The sequence below is a fragment of the Leptosomus discolor genome, chromosome 7 (genome assembly GCF_034619465.1).
Source record: "Leptosomus discolor isolate bLepDis1 chromosome 7, bLepDis1.hap2, whole genome shotgun sequence".
Lineage (NCBI taxonomy): Eukaryota > Metazoa > Chordata > Aves > Leptosomiformes > Leptosomidae > Leptosomus > Leptosomus discolor.
Genome location: NC_141397.1, coordinates 27243377 through 27262912, shown reverse-complemented (window position 1 = coordinate 27262912; position 19536 = coordinate 27243377). Strand labels below are relative to the sequence as shown.

The window sequence follows — 19536 nt, the reverse complement described above, 5'->3', positions numbered from 1 at the left end:
TTAGCTGTTGCTAGCTACGCTAGTTTTAAACTGGTTTGAGATCATACTAGCACCATGCCGGCTTTATACTTATGGAAGTAATCAATAATCCTGGTGGGGCTGCCCTCAGTTATTAGGTTTCTAATTTCTTCTAGCTATAGTTCATTATAAAACTTTCTAGCTATAGTTCATTATAAAACTTTGATAACACTGTATTAAAATAAAAGCATCTGCAGCCTAAATCAGTACGAATAGTTTGCTACAAGAGATCAGAAGTTGTAAATGAGGGGGGGAAAAAAAAGTAATTTGTTGTACTTAACTGACTTTCACAATAATTTTTATAAATGGTATTAATAAGGAAAAAGGAAAAGTGCATGTAGAAACTGGTGAAGAAAAGAGAATTTAGAAACTAAAGGGTTTTTTTTTAATATTTAGCACAAGTATTCAACTACTTTAACAAGTACCATTGAGTGGCATTCAAAACCCATAGAAAAAACTTGACTGGGTTCTAAAGAATATGGATCAAAATCCAGAATGGGTATGTGCTGATGCAGTTCTACAGTTAAAATTTCACTGTGTCTTGAAGGGAGTGAAATAAATGAGTAGAGTTTGGAGGAAATAATTTCTCCCATCTTAGGCACCTGAATGTGTAATGTTTGTTTTCTAGTCCGGGGTGTAAATATGCAGGTGTTAGAGCCCCACCATATACAGTCCTGACTTTCTTCATATTCGTGTGCATCAAGAGTAACTCTACAAGAACCCATAGATTGATATTTACATTAAAAGACAAGTAGTGCTTTTTTTTTTTTTTTCTTTTAATTTCTCGTGCATTATAATTGTTACCCTGCAAAAGATCAAGGGGAAGCGAAGTAAGAGAAGTTGCAGGGAAAATTACAGTGAGTATCACATATATTAGATGTTTGAGGCCATTAATGTATGGATTAGTTACTTGAAATATTTTATAAGCAATTTGTGGAAAGTGCTCCAAAGTGTCAAAAGCATCACTGCAGAATGTTTACATTTTAACATTTAGAATTGCTTTGCTTACTCGTGCTAAATTTCTAATGGATTTCACCTGAGGTGCATTCATGTAAATATGAAATCTATTTAAAATTTTACTAAATTTCGGTTTTCAGTATGTCTCAGTTTATACCTTTGTTGAATTTAAAAAGATTATGTAGTTTAATGTATCTTACAGAACTGCAAAACTGTGCAGTAACTTTGATATGGCTTGTCTTTGAGTGTCTATACAGTTTTTGCAAGAATATTGTACTAATATAATTTTGTAAAAGTAGGAATGTGATGAGTATGTTTGTAAAACCATTATTTATTCCCTTATAAACTTAATATTTATTATCTTTATGCAGATAAATATTGATGCCTGATTATTTCATAGCTATCAGTGAAAATTGCTGTCCTGATTTGCAAGGTCTGACTCAAAAAGCAACATCTCCCATGCAACGCTTAATACTGTGTGCTCCTAAGAACTGATGTCAAATACTGTTATTCCTTGGGAGGGGAGGGACGAGCCATGCAGACTGTTTTCCTTTACTTTTACCTGTACGTTGGGAGCTGGGATTTTGGGACCCTTTGTTCAGCTGCTGACTCGTTTATGTGGTATCACTTGGCCAAGTTACTTCACTGCTATTTGCCCTAGTTTTCCCACTGGTGGAATAAAAATTATAATGCTTTACAAAAATCACAGAAACTTTAGGAACAATGCATTTGTTAGAAATCCCCTGATCTGTGTTTGGACAAGGCTCCTGTTAATGTCCATTGGGCTCCAGAACAGCCCTCACAATTGCCAAGTGTTTTATTTTTTTGCAAAGAGGAACCTGCCCTACTGCTGAAAGGGTAAGTAGATCATGAACCCAAAAGGCCAGGGCTGAGAGCAGGCCTTGCTCTGCGCTGAGTGAGAAGACAACCTTCTTTGGTGGATTTCTCCCTTCTGGACCAAGATAAGGAGAGCATAGAAAGTAAGAGATTCGTGACTTTGCTTGCTTTAAATTCACAGGGCTACTGGTGCTACATGCTCTATAGCTGTGGGACTCCTTTCTTGGTTTGTACTAAGTACATTGATTGTATTGATGTGAAGACCCCAGTGACAGGCTGCTTCATTATTGTGAGACACTGAATGTTCATCTTGGTGAGGGCAGGCTTATCTCACCAGTCTTTGTTCCATTACTGGGATGTGAGGGCACGGCAGAAGTGGCGAGGTCTGCAGTTCAAAGGCTGGGTGATCTGGCCCTCCATGCTAGCGTACCAGATAACTACTTAGATGGTCACATGTAACTTTTACTCCAAATTACCACTTAGTGGTGAATGTTATTCTATATTATTCTTCCTACCCATTTTGGATGCAGCCTCCCCACCAAGAGTGCTGCAATATTAATTCTCCTCCCAAGCAGTGTGCAGTTACAGACTTGATCCTCACTACTCTCTTGCCAGGCTTCACTTGGCCCTTGGTGTAATTAACCTCAGAAACAATCAACATTTAGTTGCCCAACATGAAGGCTTTACAGACTGACCTTTTGCAGAGCACTTGCATTGTTCATGGGGACAGAGGTCCCATGGGCACCTCTTGCAGCTACAAGCGCTCTGACCCTCAGTGTATCACACAGTACCAAAGATGTCCAGCTTTACATAAGGAACCTCTAGAAAAGTCCAGGCTACAATCCACAGCTTCAGGATGGTGTTCAGCCTTGACCCCTGAAATTGCCACCTCCTGCTGTCCGTGCCTCACCCACTGCCCCCTCTAACATGTAGTTTATGGGGTCCTGCCAATGACGGCCTCCAAGCTGTTCCTTTGTGCAGCCCATGCCTTGCATATCACAGCAGCAATCCTCCCCTTGCTGCCCCTGTGCGATCGTTCTGAGCTGGACAGCTTCTGACACTCATTTTTTTCATTAAAACGGTCAAAAAGAAAAATCTTCTTTAAGAAAAATATGGAAGAAAGGCCTTACTGGAGGCTGAGAAAAAAGTCTGGTGGCTGTTTTTCATTTAAAACAATCCCTAGGTTGGTTTATGCCTTTCAGGCTATTCACTTAATTCAGGCTAGTAATTGGAGTACTTTTCTTCACTTACAGTTCACCATCAACAGACTTGTGATGTTTGGGAGTATTAGTAATAATTGTTCTGCTAATTAAACCATACTGAAAACTAATAAACTCCATTTAGGATTTTTAACTGATGCATAGCTTCTGATTTTATCATCATGTCCTGCGGCTGCCACACATTAAATGTGCCCCTGAAAGACAATGCTTTGTCTTCAGTTGTATTCATCCTGTTTCATTTAGTACATCTGGACATCAGGCTCAACGTTGCTATTATTTCCCCATCTCCTTCCACTGCCCTGTTCTAGGATGTGGTGTTTTTAAAGCAATTTCTCCCCCAAGTGTCTGTCCCAGTCTGTGGTCTATATGTAACTGTACATAAATAGATAATGCAATTGGAGGACTATATAAATGCACTTTTAATGTTCCAGAGCTGAAATCATGCATTCAATAGTAGACAGATTTTAAATAATTTTAATTTGATTTAAAAGCTGGAAACAGAATAGCAATTTTGGTTGCTATTTTCTGAATGTACAGCAGATGGTGCTTAACAAATATGCTTTACAACTAACGTCTAAAAACAGCAAAGCCTGGCAATTTGAATTTTAATCATGCTTCCTGGTCTCTTCTAATTGAAAAAAACAGCAATTTGGATGGAAGGCCTCCAACAGGACTGACTTACTTCAATATACACAATGTCCATAATGGTTGAAGGATGGGGATACAACAACAGTTCTTCCAAAACAGCCTCTTGTGCTATAAGGGACTATACATTTGGAAGGAGTTAGGCAATAGCAGGATTCTTTCTTGGTTGTTGCCCTTTCCCTCCAACCTCATCATGGTTTACTTAACTAATGGGAAAGATCCAAGGTCCCAAGTACTACTTTCCATACGGGCAAAAGAATATGAAGAAAATGATGTGATGACACCTAGTCTGATGTTCCTGAACTCCCATCCGTATACCTATCAGTGAAAGAAGGTTGTTTTTCTGCTGGCAGAAACAGACGAGCCTGTGCTGTGGCTCTGGGCAACCCTTTCCCAGTGTGGGTGGGACTTGTCTCAGTACTAAACCAGAACTTGTGTCACTATTTCCCCTCTTGGTATCTTATTAGCAAGATAAGAAAGGTGCTGTGACTCTGAGGTGCTACTTACATTCTGCAGTGTCAAAACCTCAGAATTTATCTCTAATAAGGCAGCTGTCATTATATAGAAGCATAGGCTACTGTAAGCCAAGGGAATAATGTGAAGGGGGGCAATGAGTCAGAAAGCTAAAGAGAATTTACTGACATGATTCATAACATTTTAAATAAGCTTACTCCTTTCAAGACCTGTTTTTTTCCAAAAAAACCATAATTTATTATTACATAAAAGTGGTGGAGTTTTTTTTCATTACTGATGAAAGGGCTCACAATGAACATCTCTGGTAAGATATGAACAGCAGGAATACAAACACCAGTCTTCAGTAGTGGCGTATCAATCCTAACCTTGTTGGCTCTCTTCTTAACCCTGAAGGGTATTTAGCTGCAGACTGTAAGCTGTAGCAACGGCCATACAAAACCTATTGAGAAGACCTTTCACGTCCATATAATTGGCCTAAAATCTCTGGAGTTGCACTGACATAAAAGAACGGAGCATTTTTAGATGTTCTGCTTGCCTGCTAAATAGCCAGTCATGCCACAGTGCTGCCTCAATTTCTCTAATTTAGAGTCAACACTTGTTTCCCTGTTAGAACTGAGGCCATCCATGGAATGGGATGGAGAACCCATACATCTGATGGGCAGCTGTGGGGGATGCAGTCCTCATCCTTGCCTGACGCGGTTTTAAAGGCAAGCCAGCCTTTAAGTCAAGCTAATGCAGCTGCAGGCCTAGTGCTGGTGTTAAGAATCCTTTAAGAGCTTGAACACATGAATTGGATGCATTTCCACCACATCTGCATAAGGATGCACATGATGACCTGGCAGTTGGATATAGAAGTCTCACATCTGCAGTAGATTTACTAGGATTCAAAACCAGAGTGATTTCAAATATGGGCCTGATCAGATCAACTTTGAATATACATGGTGCCACGAGATGTTATGAATCATACCTACTAGTCCAGATAGGGGATAAAAACAAAATCATCAGATTTGCTTATTAAACCAAACCAGAGTCCAGGTTTTAAGCAAAGGTGAGCAGTCCATTAATGACTCAGAGCCCCCAAGACTGGAGTGGAAAAGCTGCCACCAATTCAGCAAAGAGGCTGAAGATCTACCAGGACCTTACATGTGCAAGCTGTGTGAAGAGGCCCTTGTTCCTTGCTCTGGAGCTGAAGAGGGAATGAGAATGCATCTCTCTGGCATATGACAGCACAATTGTTTACGGGCAATGGGAAATTATATGAATTTATCTGAGGTGTAGCCAAACAGAAATGGCCAAATTCTCTCTGAAACCGTTATAACAACAGACAATTAAAGGACCCTCTGTTTAATGATCCTAAGAACACTCTGAGAGTAAGCGATTACAGCCAAGATCACTGGGAGTGCAACCGAGTGTCTGTTTAACCACCATCTGCAGCTGTTGGCCCACCTTCTCCCTTTGTTTGAATTTCTACTCTCCACAGGCCGCTGTGAGCAGATCACAGCGCTGCTGAGGCAATAACCAATACTCCTCTCATTTTCACTTGCCACTGAGAAAGCCAAGTTTAATCTCAAAGATTTTTAAGACAAACTTGGGCAACAGACTGTGTTGTTTAAGTTGCAACTTCATTACAACTACAAAGCTGTAGGAAAAAGATTCATTGATACATTAATCTGTTACAAATGTATAGCATCTACTCCCCTTTCATCAGTCCCATTTTCCAGAGTACTGGGCCAATACCAAACCAGACTGCAAAAAAAGTATCTTTTATGGGCTGCAGTGAGAAAGCAATTTCTTCTTTCCTCTCAAAATCAGAATATCCCTTTCTGGTATGAAGAATGATGGTATTTTTCTATCTTGAGTCATCCCAAGGTAATCAGGAGAGAGTCACACCTTGAGCCAAAGTCCTCCTGCCTACTTCTATCCCTACCACAGTCAGTACTGTCTTAATGCAAGCTGAACAGAAACGTAGATCTGGCTCTCCACGGACCTGCTTCAAGGGATGGTTAAGACTAAAATAACATTCGAAGAAACACTGAGCAAATCCCTGATGAAGCTGAAAGAAGCAAATTCTACCACCGTATCTACCAGTAGCTGATCAGAACTTGTGCTCTAAAATTGCATATTTAGGAATTTCAAAGCTGCCATCCATCCAAAGGGAGGTGTATTCAGTGCCGCAGTTTCTGGTGAAAAAAAAAATGAAAAATTGAAAATGAAACCAAGCTAGATTGCAGCATTGCTTCTAGTCTAAAGCTTGTCCCCTTAGCCAGGGAGAAGTATGTTCAGATACTGTGAGAGGGGAACTGTTTGGCTGCAGGTGAAATTTAGGAAGGAGGTATAGAAGGAATTTTGTTATTTAGAAGGTAGGTCTCTATTATACTTGCCTAAATATAGCCAGATTTCACAAGCTTACTTTGTTCTCTCAAAATTTAAAATGATAACTTGCAGTTGGGTATAATAATGGTGTCCCCAGGAACAGAAGATATTGTGCTATATCATTTTAAGACTTAAGAGTTGCTGTTTCTTATCTTTGGGTTTAATTCTACCACTGTGAACTGCACCAATCAAACTGAAAGAAAGCAACTTACATGAGTGAAGTTAAGCAAGAGTAAGCTCCAGCTGGCTTGGAGACATAATATAAATTCTTACATCTACTACTTTGAACACTGAACTGGCTCTTGAGGTGTCCTGTAAGGCTCTGGGTGGCTGCCATTCAATCTACATCCAAGCTCGACTCTCACAGGTATGCCATGTACTTCTTATTCAGAGAAAACAGAAAGGCAATTACAGATCTTCATGTAATGTCAATTGGATCAACAGAAATCACCGTCCCAAGGCATGGAGTGGCATGATTAAGGTCTGAGCAGGAACTCTGCTGTGGGTCCTCGCAAACTGGCAGCAAGGGCAGGGGCTGGGGCAGTGGTTTCATTGCAGTTGTGTGTGTGTGTGACAGCAATCTGAAAGTGAGTAAACAGCAAGCAAAGGCAGTGTGAGAATGAGACTGAAGAGGGGTATGAAAAGTTTGTCTTGCTCAAGGACTTCTTGGAAAACTTTCTCCATGCTGAATTGTGTTTAGAAAAACTATTTTCTGCTGTCTTTGTGTGTAAACAGGACTACAGTATGGAAAACAGTTAACTTCTTACTCTAGCCAGACAAATGTGACCTACACAACCAATTTCTAAGAAGCAAAGCTTCTTGTTATAGCTAATTGCTTAAGGACTAATACTTGAAATAAAAAAAGCAGATATTTAGACTAGATGCTTAGTAGCGTTAAGTTCGCATAATCTATTTCTAGCATAGCTCCAGTGAGATACTACAGACCCTACCAGCCTGTATCAGCTGACGTAGTCCTTCAGCTCCTTTCATTATTGACCAGCAAACCATCTAGGGCCCAGTCTACGTCTCATAACTGCACCTGACCTGTCACAACAATGATCTTCTCCCCATTGTGTGTACATTATGATCAGGAATCATTAAAGGAACAAGTTTCAGAGCTCTGATGTTCCACATGTGCCTCCTGCAACCCTCCCAAGCACAGGGTTTCCTTTCACAGGCCCTAACCCCCCACCTTCTTTTGCATGGTCTCTCACCAGCTCCCACTGCTGTGACTTTGTACTTTGGGTTTACTGGCTGTGACTTGGTTTGAGAGGGGGAAGATGGAAGACCAGCTAGCTAGCTCACAGTTCTGCCTCAGGTCAATGCTATGGTAGTGTCCACTGTGAGGTAGACATGATGGCTTCGTATCAGTACTTCCCGAAAAGACTATGGAGAAACTTTTCCAGACCCTTCCTTCATGATTATCTACCAGCTGGGCAACCAACAGGATAGAAACCAAAGTCTTTAAGGTTACTTTTCAAAAAGAAAAGGCCTCCGGTTTTTGGAAAAATGGGAGTTATTTGTCATAGATCAGTACTATTTATGTAAAGACATATTGACTACTCCTGACATTTCCTAGTTGAAGGAGCAACATTCCATTTGGATGGATAGTGGTATGAATTTGTCTTTAAAGTAGCCCAGACAACGGAGCCAGATCTGGACACTTGTCTGATGAGAACTTAATGGAAAAATCCAGCTTCTGCTGCTGTGGGACTGACTCCATCCAGTTTCTATAGGCAGCTCTGAATGAAAATCGGGAAGTTTAGATCCACCTCCAAAGCCACTCTCTTAATGAATCCATTTGCTTTTTAATACCCTGCTGCTACACCACAGATAATCAAAGCACAAACCTCATGTTCTTCTTAAAGCTGACATCTTTATCTTTATTAAAAATATTAACTTCTTAGCCATGAAAAATATATTCTACAGCAAGTTCGTTCATTCTTGTATTGCAGTACTTCCCAGCAGTCACACTCAGCTATTTTAACTCCCGAGTCCAGAGAGTCTAGTTCTAGATCGTCTAAAAAATCAGCCCCTCTGAACGAAGGCACAAAAGGCTTTTCACAATTCAGGGTAAACCCATGAGAAGAGATTTCTGAAGTTTATTACAAGCAATGACTTTAAACTAAGACAATGCTGAATGTTTATAGTGGAATGAATAATGATTATGTCATCAGAATGATGTGAAATACTGACTCTAAATACCTTATAAATGTATTTCCTCCTGAAACCCCAAACAGCAGCTACATTTTTAGTAAGAATTTGTAACAACACTATGAAACTTTTAGTAGATTACCTACACAAGCAGGAAATAAAACAGAACAGTTTTTAGTTGGTCCATAAGACACCAATAGTGCATTTCTAAAAGAGCTATACACATTCTTTATAGCATTTAAAACAAAAATTAAAGGTTTTTTGCTGATTTCGAAGACAAGTAACAACTTTGCAAATTACTCTTTGCAAACTGCTCTCATTAGCTGTAAACAAGTGAATTGTACAGAAAGTTTTACTAGAGTAGGGTAAAGGTGCATTTTTAGAACACAGTTCCTCCATGAATGTTTTTAAGGATTCCTCTACTTGTTAAAACAGAAAAAAGCAACAGAAATAAAAGTTTACATGGGTAAATTTGAAGACTGTATCTATGCAAACTGCCTTTAACAGCCGTAAACTATCAGAGATTTTGCTCTGAATATTAAAAGGCAATTTAAATTCTCCGTAAACCAGGTAGTTCTCAACAAGAGGTAACAGCCAAGGGAGAAAAACTGTAATACCTGCTAACAGATTAAGGCCTAACTCCTGTGGGTTGTGGGTTTTTTTTTTTCCACGAGAGATGAATACAGAAAAGGATTTTGCTTTGAAGGTAGTAAGATGGGGGAATCAATTTTTAAGCCTGTATCCTCAGCTACACATCAAGTGTACATGTTCGGTTTTTTCCTCTGAGGACCGTCGGGCATAGATGGCCGCGTCTCCAGAAGCAGCAGGTCTCAGTTCGGCGAGCACTTCACTTCGGGGATTTGCTCCAGCAGACGAAGCGATCCACCTGCAGCGCGGTGAGCCCGCTGAAGGGATGCGGGACGCTACCCGCTGGACGGCAGCTCGGCAGCGCGCTCCGCATCCCTGCTCCGAAGGGGTGCTGTCGGCCGCGGCCGGGGGCGTTTGCGCCTCCGCCCTCCCGGGCTCGCTTCCCCCGTCAGCTGTCACCGCCAACGGCGCCCCCCCGCGGCGGTGCGAGGCCCGGGCCCGCCGCGGAGACGGCGCTGGGTCAGCCTGAGGGCTGCAGGGCGAAGGCGCACTTCTTGTTGGTGGCGTACAGCAGCAGGATGGCGCGCAGCACCTGCAGGTACATGGCGGCGGCCACCGGGGCCTGCGCCTGCCGCAGCCCGCCCGGCTGCCGCGGCCCCACCACCCGGCGGAAGGCCGAGCGCTCCGACACCCGCAGGGAGCCGCTCCAGCGCGGCGGCTGCGCCGTCAGCGGCCGCCCGAAGACGACGTCGAGGCCGCGCAGCCTGACGGCCTCCGGCCGGCTGACCGCCGCCAGCGGGGGGCCGCAGCCGCCGCGGGAGGGGTGGGCTGAGGCGGCGGGCGGCGGCACCGCGCCCCGCAGCCACCACAGCGACTCGTCGAGGGGCGAGCGGGGCGCCCACAGCTGGTAACCGTCGGCCATGGCGGGCACACGCCCGCCGGCCTCGGGACGGAACATCTTTCCACCGCGAGGGGCCGGACCGCGGGGCCGGCGCCGGGGCGGTCACGGCCTGCCCGCCGGGCCGCGGCCGTTGGGGGCCCGCCGGTTGGGCCGGTGGGCGGCGGTCGGCGAGGCCGGCGGAAACACCCGCCCGGAGGTAGCGCGGGGCTGGCGTTGGCGGCGTCTCCCTACAGAGCGGTTCGTGCCTCCGCTGCCCCTTCGTACAGCGCAGCTGCTTCCCGCTGTGCCACTGCTCTGCTTTTCTCTCCCCACCTGCCCGCAGAGCTGAAATTCATTATCTGCTGTGTTGATCGTTGTGATCTGCTTGGCTGCGCTCTCCATCGGGGCGTGCAGGGTAATTACCGGGCTTGTCTTCACCTGCTGGCCTGAAAATACAAGTGGTTCCTCCCAGATAAGGATTACTCTGTCGTGTGGAGCTTAGCCATTTCTGTTTGAACGCCCTGGCAAGAAATTACTAATGCTTCCTTTACTCAAATTTTCATCTGGAGTGTATATTTTAAAAATTCTGATTATGTTGAATAAAACTCGGTCTTCTCTCTTGGTTGATACAGTTTTATTTCCCCGTGTATTCAGAGGCCTTGTGGTCTGCTTTTCCAGCTATGTGAGGGTTTCTGCTACTGGTAAGGTTTAAAATTCGGCGCTTGAGCGGATGCCTTACAGGGGAGAAGGCTGAGCCTCTTTCTAGACGGACAGTACACTGGCAATTTTAGTTTTGGAGTGTTTTGACTGGTGGTTGTAAATCTACCAGCTGCAGCACATGTTCATTTTCTTTCAGCTTGGGGTCACTGTGAATGTGTATCATGATGTGAGTTGCTGAATGTTCTCCTGGGGAAAGAAAAGGTTGTGTTATACAGATGGGCAAATCTTGTGTAAGTGCTGCTGTAGGTGAAGGGTTGTTACAGCGTTTCAGTGTGACTGATTTTATTTTCAGTCAATAGCCTCCAGCAGGGTGGGCTGCTATGGACAGCAAAATGGCTGCAGTAGAAGAAAAGAATGGTTTCCAGAATGAGACGGCTACTGTGTCTGCATTTATTTTTATGTATTTGTTTATTTTGGCAAATGCATGTGTATAAAGATGGTGTCAAGGGACTTTGTTAGGGATGGCTTCTCTAAACCGTGTTCCAGTAATGATTTACCACCTAGTGCCAGTTTTTTCACCACCTGTAATGATGCTTGTGGCAAAGTCTGCTAGAAAGCTACTTAGGTTTTCGCTAGTTTAGCAGCATGATGACCCTCCCCACCAGTGGAGAAAAGTGGTATCACAGAACCTATAGCATTCAGTGGCAACTAAGCTCTTGAAGAATAACTAAAAAAACTTGTCGATGGTAACTAGCTAAACTTTGCTGTGGTTGGTTAGCTTGGCCTTTGAAGTCTTGGCTGACTTACCACTGTATCCAAAACATTCCTTATAAGTTCTTCCTGTTTGATATAAAGCTGTTGGAATATGTACAGTTGGTGTCTGTATATGTAGTACATAGGAGTACATAACAAGTGCTCCCTAGAAATACTAGAGCACCTAAATATTAAACTGCTCATCACTGTTACAAGAACACAAGAAATTCACAGTCCGGAATTACAGTTTATTTTCTTTGTGATCAGCAAAGAAGGACCTAGTATGGCCTATTTAACTTAGTGCGGAATAAATTTTCATTTTGGATTAATCTCTTTGGGAATAAGTTTTTTAATTCTCTCTAGCATCTGTGATTTGCATTAATATATGCAAAGCATTGTAACAGCATACTCTTTCCGAAAGCAGATCTCCTCTAAAATGAAATGCTCCATTTTGATAAAGGGAATTATCTTTTGTTTTTTTTAAAAAAAAATCCCTAAACATGAAACTTTTTTTTAAACCCATGATAGTTTAGCTTTTACAGCAAAATGCACAAAGCATTTAGAAATACCAGTTTAAAGGGTTTAATTTTGCCTGTTATTAGACTAGATAATTCCTTCATGATACATGCTGGTTACACTGGAGTGTCTCCATCCAGTACTAAAAGTATAAGTGAGTGCATATGTATGCACGTATGTGTTTTCTACCTATTCTGTATAAGTGGCAGATCATGATATTCTATCCTTTAGTGAATCATGTTTTCAATCCCGAGTTACTACTTGGCCCTTTTATTTAGGACAATTTCCTGATGACTTCACTGAGCGTTTTGCTCAGTTACAGTCTGAATAGGAAATTAATGGTGTCTTCACATTTTGGTGCAGAGTTAATTCTGAGTGACTGTGATTTGTTTCTTGTGGGCTTCCTGGGTACCCATACATTGTCTCACAGTTCTTGATATCCAGCAGTCTTTTTGTCCAGTTTCTTGGGAAACCCTTCCTGGTCATCTTTTTTTTCAGATGTCAGCATGTAGTCAGATTGTACCTTGCTGGGAATTCCTGGATCATGAAGAAGAATTTAAAAAAAAAACCAATAAAAATAAAAATTCAAAGACCTGTTGGAGACTGTGCCCTGCTTCTGTTTTGTTGGTTTAATTATTTTTTCAATCTTGAATCTTTCTTAACTGCATAGATGTTAAAATGTGTGAGGAATGACCATTTGGAAAGATGAAAAGCTGTATTTAAGGCTGTATCGCTTTTCTCTACATCTTTCTGATTGTTTAGTTTGTTGTCTGTGACTGAAGGCCTCAAATTCATCTTAGCATTTCCCACACTTAGCTTCATGAAAGAGCCCCGTGGCCTGTGATTAATGAGATATGCTATAAATGTCACCACTTTACTCGTGAAACAGTTCTATTTTTACTTGGTTCCTGACATTCAGACTTGTTACCATGCTGACATATGTTTTACAACATTTCACTAACTTAGCATCTTGACTGTGCGGGCTAAATGGCAAATACCTTTTCATAGCTGGGACAGATGCAGCTTAGAAAAATATTCTCCCTAGCATATCACATTGTCTTTGTTGTTAGACTACTGGGGCTTTTTTAGTCCCTTTGATTGGAAGTTTAAATACATCCCTGTTCTGGTGTCGCAGTCGTGGGAACTCGATGACAGCCATCAGGCCAACTCTTCTCTCTGGTTTTGGATGTGGGTGCAGTGGTGCCTTCCTCTTGCAGGTGAGAGGTGCAGCAGGCCCTGTAGCCTCTGGAGAGAGAGAATCACACCAGAACTGAAGAGTCCGATTTTCAGAACCGTCAGTTTTCTTGTTCCTAGCTCAACATACACAGGTACCTGTATAACAGAATTTGAGAGGCACTGGTACAAAATGGTAATAGTGTTCATGTCTTTCAGTATCAAATCGTAGTTCTTGAAAAGTAATTTAAAAAAAGATCTGGGTATTAAGATAATGGTCTGATGACTAATGAAGGATAAATGCCTAGATAATTAGGATAATTAAAGAGCGAAAGACTCTGGATTTGATTTTAGTAATAATTTGCATTCAAATTCATTCGTTCCTATGATTTTTTTTCTTCTGTTTACTTACTGAGTTTGTCTCTTAAAAGGTTTTAATCTCCCGTTTGCCATTTTACCTACAGTTTAATATAAATAAACACAGCCGTTTTCTTCAGCAGTTCATTGTAGATCTTCCCTTCCTCTTGTATGCCTGACTGTTTGCTGTGTAGGCTCATCAGCTTTCTAAAACAAAGTAGTTTTTTGGGTTTACATTTTAATTTGGGTGTCCTCCCATTTTACATGGTCAGAGAAACCGTGATGGTTTTTCCTTCGGGATCGTTGGAAGAGTAAGACTACATTTATATTTGAAATTGTGGCTGAGGCAGCCACATTAGCAGCTCACCTGGAATGAAGATGATTATATTTGGAGTTTTGTCATCTCATTTTCAGAAAAAGGAAGTGTGAGGGAGGTTCCAGTACCAGTGCCCCCCCTAGGGTCTTACCTGGAATGGGCCTATGGCTGTGCAAAGAATGCTATTAAATACAGAGTCCTTAAAGGTGAGCAGATGGGTGCAAGGTAAACAAAGAAGAGACTAGCAGCAGCCCAGAGAAAACAAGATTGTTTCCTGATCAATACATTTAGAGAGATTTTTTTCCTCAAAATTTTGAAAGATACTAAGATCACACATGTAAGCTTCTTGAACATGGTGCTTTTGTTTTAAGTGGCTTTTCTATGATGGGATAATGCCATGCTAGCCCTGAAGTGTAGAAGAGCATGAGTATGTTCTTGATAGAGCTATTTTTTAAAAGTAGTCTGTATTTCTTCCTGTACTAAAAGCATGTATTAAACCCACTTAGACTGAGCATCTTAGAGATGACATTTTAAACTATTCAATCAGCTGGAAAGATGTTTTCAACAGAACTTTGGTCTAAGCCCTAGTTTTACAAAACATGGGAACAATGCAGTATATTCATAAATAACTGCTGCCATTGCCTCATCTGGTAGAGATTTATATGCAGAAGGTCTCTCTGTTCATGGTGTGCTTTTCTAATTCTTTTCCTAGAGGAGGGAAAAGAAGATAAATTTTGACTCAAAGTGTATAAAATGATCACACAAATCAATAATGTGCTTCCAATTAGTGGTTCTAGTTTTGCATCACTTTCCTTATTGTTCGCTCTTAATGAGAAAGCAAAGATTTCTGTGAGATTTTTGTTATTTCCTTTGGCCAGTTAAACCAGTCATCCGTGAACAGTAAATCTGGTGAAAGAATAGCGCCTGCTACTCATCTAGGGGCGTGGGAGAATGTGATTTTTTTTTTTCCACTAAAATCTTACATCTTCAGAGTCTGGCAGTAGCGAGGGTCTTCTAGTATTTTTCATCCTTCTCTCTGTTTTTCATGCTATGCCAGGAAGATAGAAAATAAACCAAAAGGCAAGCCAAAGCATATGATTCCTCTGGCCCAGCCTCCAGTGTTTGAGAGGGACCAAGGCAGGGAAGAGTGTGTGTACATGAAGGAGAGGAGCACAGACAGCTTTGTGAAGGGCTGTGCAGGGGTGCAGGATACACGTCCAAAGAAAACCGGCATTCTGCTTCTCGTGAAATGGTGGTGTTCTATATCTGGCTTCTTCCTACCAGTCCCAGGAAAAGTCTAGTATTAATTGTTGCTCCAGCTTCTCAGGAAACTAAAAGCCCCGAGATACTCGGTAACACCCTGTTTTCTGATAGCTGCAAATGCTTATGTGCTTAATTTCAGAGTAACTTTAGCGATAACAAAACATTTTCTTTGGAAGTCAGCAGAGAGTATTTGCTTCGTTTAGGACACCCACTAGAGGGAGTAGTGATAATGTTTTAATATTGAAGACGCTAAACAAATTGCATTGGTGGCATTCCATGTAAATCTGGGGCACACTAAGAAAAGATTTGGGTTCCTGCCTCTCCTGAAAGCCCTATATATACTAAATGAGGAATTGGAGGATTTCTCAGTGCTCTGGAAACACTGGATAAAATTATTTGGAAGAAAGGTTGATGTTTCCTTTCTAACCCACAAAACTGCATTGTTGAAACACTGTACTGAAGAGCATTTTCAGTGATAAAATGAGCTTTAGTTGCTCTCAGGAATGACTTTGGGGTAGAATAGAAGGGTTTTTTTTCTTCATGGGTAAGATTCATATGTAGAAGTGTTGTCCTTCTGATCTTCAGAAGCAGTTTTTTCAAGCTGAACTTAGAATTAAAAATTATGTTGGTGGTATTTGGTTTTTTCCTCTCCAGGTTTGAAATAATTTGTAGTTAGAAGGGAGAAAATACATCTCAGGTGAAATACTTCTCTTCTTTTGAATTGATTTTTTTTTTTTTTTTTTTTTTTTTTTTTTTTTTAAGCAAACAGCTGAACATTGCTATGCTGTCGATGAAAAAAGCTAGGCAGCTTCTGAAGAACGCCTAGACCAATGAAGGGACTTGGGCATTGCAGTGCCTGAGTGTTTATGACAGTTATGTGTGCATCCAGCCCTGTGGTAAAACTGGCAGTCTGGTGTGGGGTACCTACACTCTATATACAGTTAGGGGAAGAGATGATGCATCCAAACAGGTTCTATAAAAATTCAGGCACTGAGTAGGAGCTACATAGTACAGGAAATCATCTGGGCAGCGCTGGTGGGAAGGCCTATGTCACAATGCTTAAATTTTTTCACTTGATTGAAAATCTCATAATAATCATTTTTGTGAGGAGTTATTTTTGTGAACCAATTTTTATTTCACTCCTCCACTTCTTTCCTCTCCCTCCATCTTTTGGTAGTCATGTGAAGTGTGTAAATCTTGCATACCTACAGCTATAACACCAATTTGAGTGTTTTCTGTTCTTTCTTCTTCTCTCTTTTTATAATCCCAACTCTCTGAAAGACAATTTTATTAGTATAATGCTGAGCCTGAGTGTAATAGCAATAAATGATTTCACAGGACAGACTTCTATACTTTTTTGCCTGCTCTTCTACAGCTAGCAGACAGGGGCAACTGGGTTAGTAGTGATTTATCAGTATGGAACTATCTCTTTAATCTGTTTGAGTGATTTCTCTTCCCTTCTCCCAATTTTCTCTTTCTCTTAGGATTTCTGTCTCTGGCAATGTGCAGGCAGGGTGAAAGGGACGTGATGCTACTCGTGCGGTGCTCAGCCTGGCAGACAGCATGGCCATTCTATCACAGTTGGAGATGGGGCTCCAAACACCATACCCCACACTGGTTTCAGAACAATCCCAAACCCCCAAAATTTGAAGACAGCAGTCACTAAAGTGGAAGTGGACTTGACACAGATTTTCATAGTGAAAGGGAGCGAGTGAGAAAGTGCTTATCCTAACATTTCTTGTACTTAAATTCGTAAAATGTTTTATTCTGAGATATGGGGCAACTTTTACATAGTTACTGGTCTATTTCTAACCCTGTATCACAAGTTACTGGTACTGAAAGCTGTAGATAGCAACAATAAGTATTTCTTCATACCAAGGAGCTTCAACTGCATGGTTAGAGATGGGAGCAACGTCTTGCTTTTGACACTTGTTTCTTTGCAGAGTTTTAATCCCACAACTTTACTTCTGTCAGGGTTGAACATGGACCAGTCAGCAGATCTGCATAGCGTCACAGAACCTTATAAAAGGCCAAGTTTGGCAGAGACCTCTGGAGATTGTATGGTCCAACCTTTTGAGAAAGCAGGGCCTTAAATTGAGTTATCCCTGTCAAGTCTTGATATTTCCAGCAAGGGAGATTTCATAGGGCAACCTATTCCAATGTTTATTTTTTCTCATGGTGCAAATTTTTTCCTTGTCCATATGGAATTTCTTTTAAAGCCATTTGCACCCATTGCTGCTTTTCTGTCACTGTGCATCCTTGCAAAGGGAGTTCCTGCCTCTCCTCTTACATTTCAGACATTGGGAAAGTGTAATTAGATCCTCCTGAGCCTTCTCTAGGTTGAACAAACCCAGTTCCTTGAATCTTCTGTCATCTGTCCAGTTCTCCAACTCTCTCATCATCTTGGTGGCCCTTCAGTGGACACTCTCCAATTTTTTAGTGTCTCCCTTGAACTGCAGAGACCAAACGTAGATGCAGCATTCAAGATATGCCCTAACAAGTGCTAGATGGACTGAAATAATCACAGCCCTTGATTAGCTGGCTGTACTCTTGTTAATGCAGCCCATGACAAGGTTTGCCTTCATTGGTGCAAGGGCACGCTGCTGGAATGCATTCAGATTGCCATCCATCAGAACCCCCCAAGCTGTGCTCCCGGCAGTCAGACATCCCCTCTACTGCTGTGTGGGATTACCACATTCCAGGTGCAGGATTTAACATTTCTCTTTATTAAAGATGCATGCACCTCTTGTTGGCCTGCTTTTTCAGGCTCTTGCGATGGCTCTTTCCTCCAGCAGATCTTCCTCCTCACCAGTGTAGTGGCATTTGTGCACTTTACAATGTATGAGTTGCACGTCAGAGTCTGGTATAGGAATAGATACCCTGGCAGGAAGGTGTCTGGGTTGCTCACGGGTAAAGGTTCAGTTGTCTGAGTGCACAGGCAATAGCCAGTTGTGTCAGACAAGAGCTGTATCAGGTGGTACTCGAGTGTGAAAGTAATGCTTAGTTTCTAGGAGAAATGGGAGAAGGAAGACAGCATTGTGGTGGAGGTATAAGTAGCCAAATAGATATTTTATTTTCAAATCTGATCTAAAATGACTCAATTTTACAAAACTGAAACACTATGTGATAATGCCATCTTGGAGAATAAACTGTAGTAGTATAGCTTTCCAAAAAAAGTACAAATGGATGCCATTTTCCAGGTGCCTTTGTAAAGGTATGTGACACCATTCCTATGTCAAAGACTTATAATCATAAAAGGAGAGAACATGATAGGTGGGGAAACCAGCACTTAAGCATAGTTATAATTTGAAGGCATGGAAAAAAAGTCACTGACATAAATTGATTGTGTGCCCAGAACAGTCCTGATAAGTGAAAACTGAATTTAAAAACTGAACATATGTTTTTTGCAACTAAATCTAAATTGTGACACAAAAAGCGAAGTGTTCTAGAATTAAATGGCATAATAGCATTAAAAGTGTTACTTTTCACACCATTCTAGAAGGGAACAAGATAAAATGAGTCTATATATTCAACTCTGTTTGTGTGAGTAATTGTTCCCTGATTGTAAACCAAATCTGAGCTGGAGGGACTGTAATCTGAGTGTCAGCTCTGTGTTTTGTCAGAATTATGGTATCTGTTTTCAGAAGTGGAGAAGTGGAATACTTTTTTGGAGTGTATCTGGTGTGTCCTCATTACAGGCTGAGCATACTTGTCAAGCTGAATGAATGGTACATGTACCAAAACCACAGACTGCAGTTAATGTATGGCATCTTGAAATACCTACTGTTTAAATTGCAGATAGGTAGCCTGGCTATTCTCAATTTTTTTTTTCAGTCTGGATGATGTGTGTGGACAGCAAGCAGGCTGTTGTATTGCCAGATGGCATCTGACTCCCTAGTTTCTTATCAGTACAAGAAGACTGTAACTTTGTTAGGTGAAAGAAACTGGTTGAAAAGAAAGATAATTATTATGTATTTGGAGAAATAAAACAAGCTTAAATACAATACAACCATGTCATAATTATTGAAGTAGTGATGTAATAAAATCAGAGAAATCTTCGGAGTGGGAGAAGAGGGAGTTCCTAGTACATCAGAAGTTTAATACAGAATGAGAAACATTAATGAGTAGTAATTGTTCTGCAGCCATCTGTGCATAAGCTATATTTTTAAGCATGAATTTATTTGCTGTGAGACTAGTCATGCACAAAAACACTCCCTCTCATCTATTTTCAGAACAAAACCATGAGACATATCAAATGTTTAACACTGATGCTTTGTGCTTAAACTAAAAATTCCTGCTGTTGTTGCTTTCTTCTTTCCCAGTAGATTTCATTGCTGTTTTCCACTTCTCCT

General features: G+C 41.4%; 1 protein-coding gene across 1 annotated transcript; it reads right to left on the bottom strand.

Moving 5' to 3' along the window:
- Positions 1–9786: 9786 nt before the first annotated feature.
- On the bottom strand, positions 9787–10188 carry FANCD2OS (FANCD2 opposite strand). Its single transcript, XM_086468540.1, has one exon. It carries the CDS (start codon positions 10186–10188, stop codon positions 9787–9789), a length of 402 nt encoding a protein of 133 aa, XP_086324666.1.
- Positions 10189–19536: the final 9348 nt, after the last annotated feature.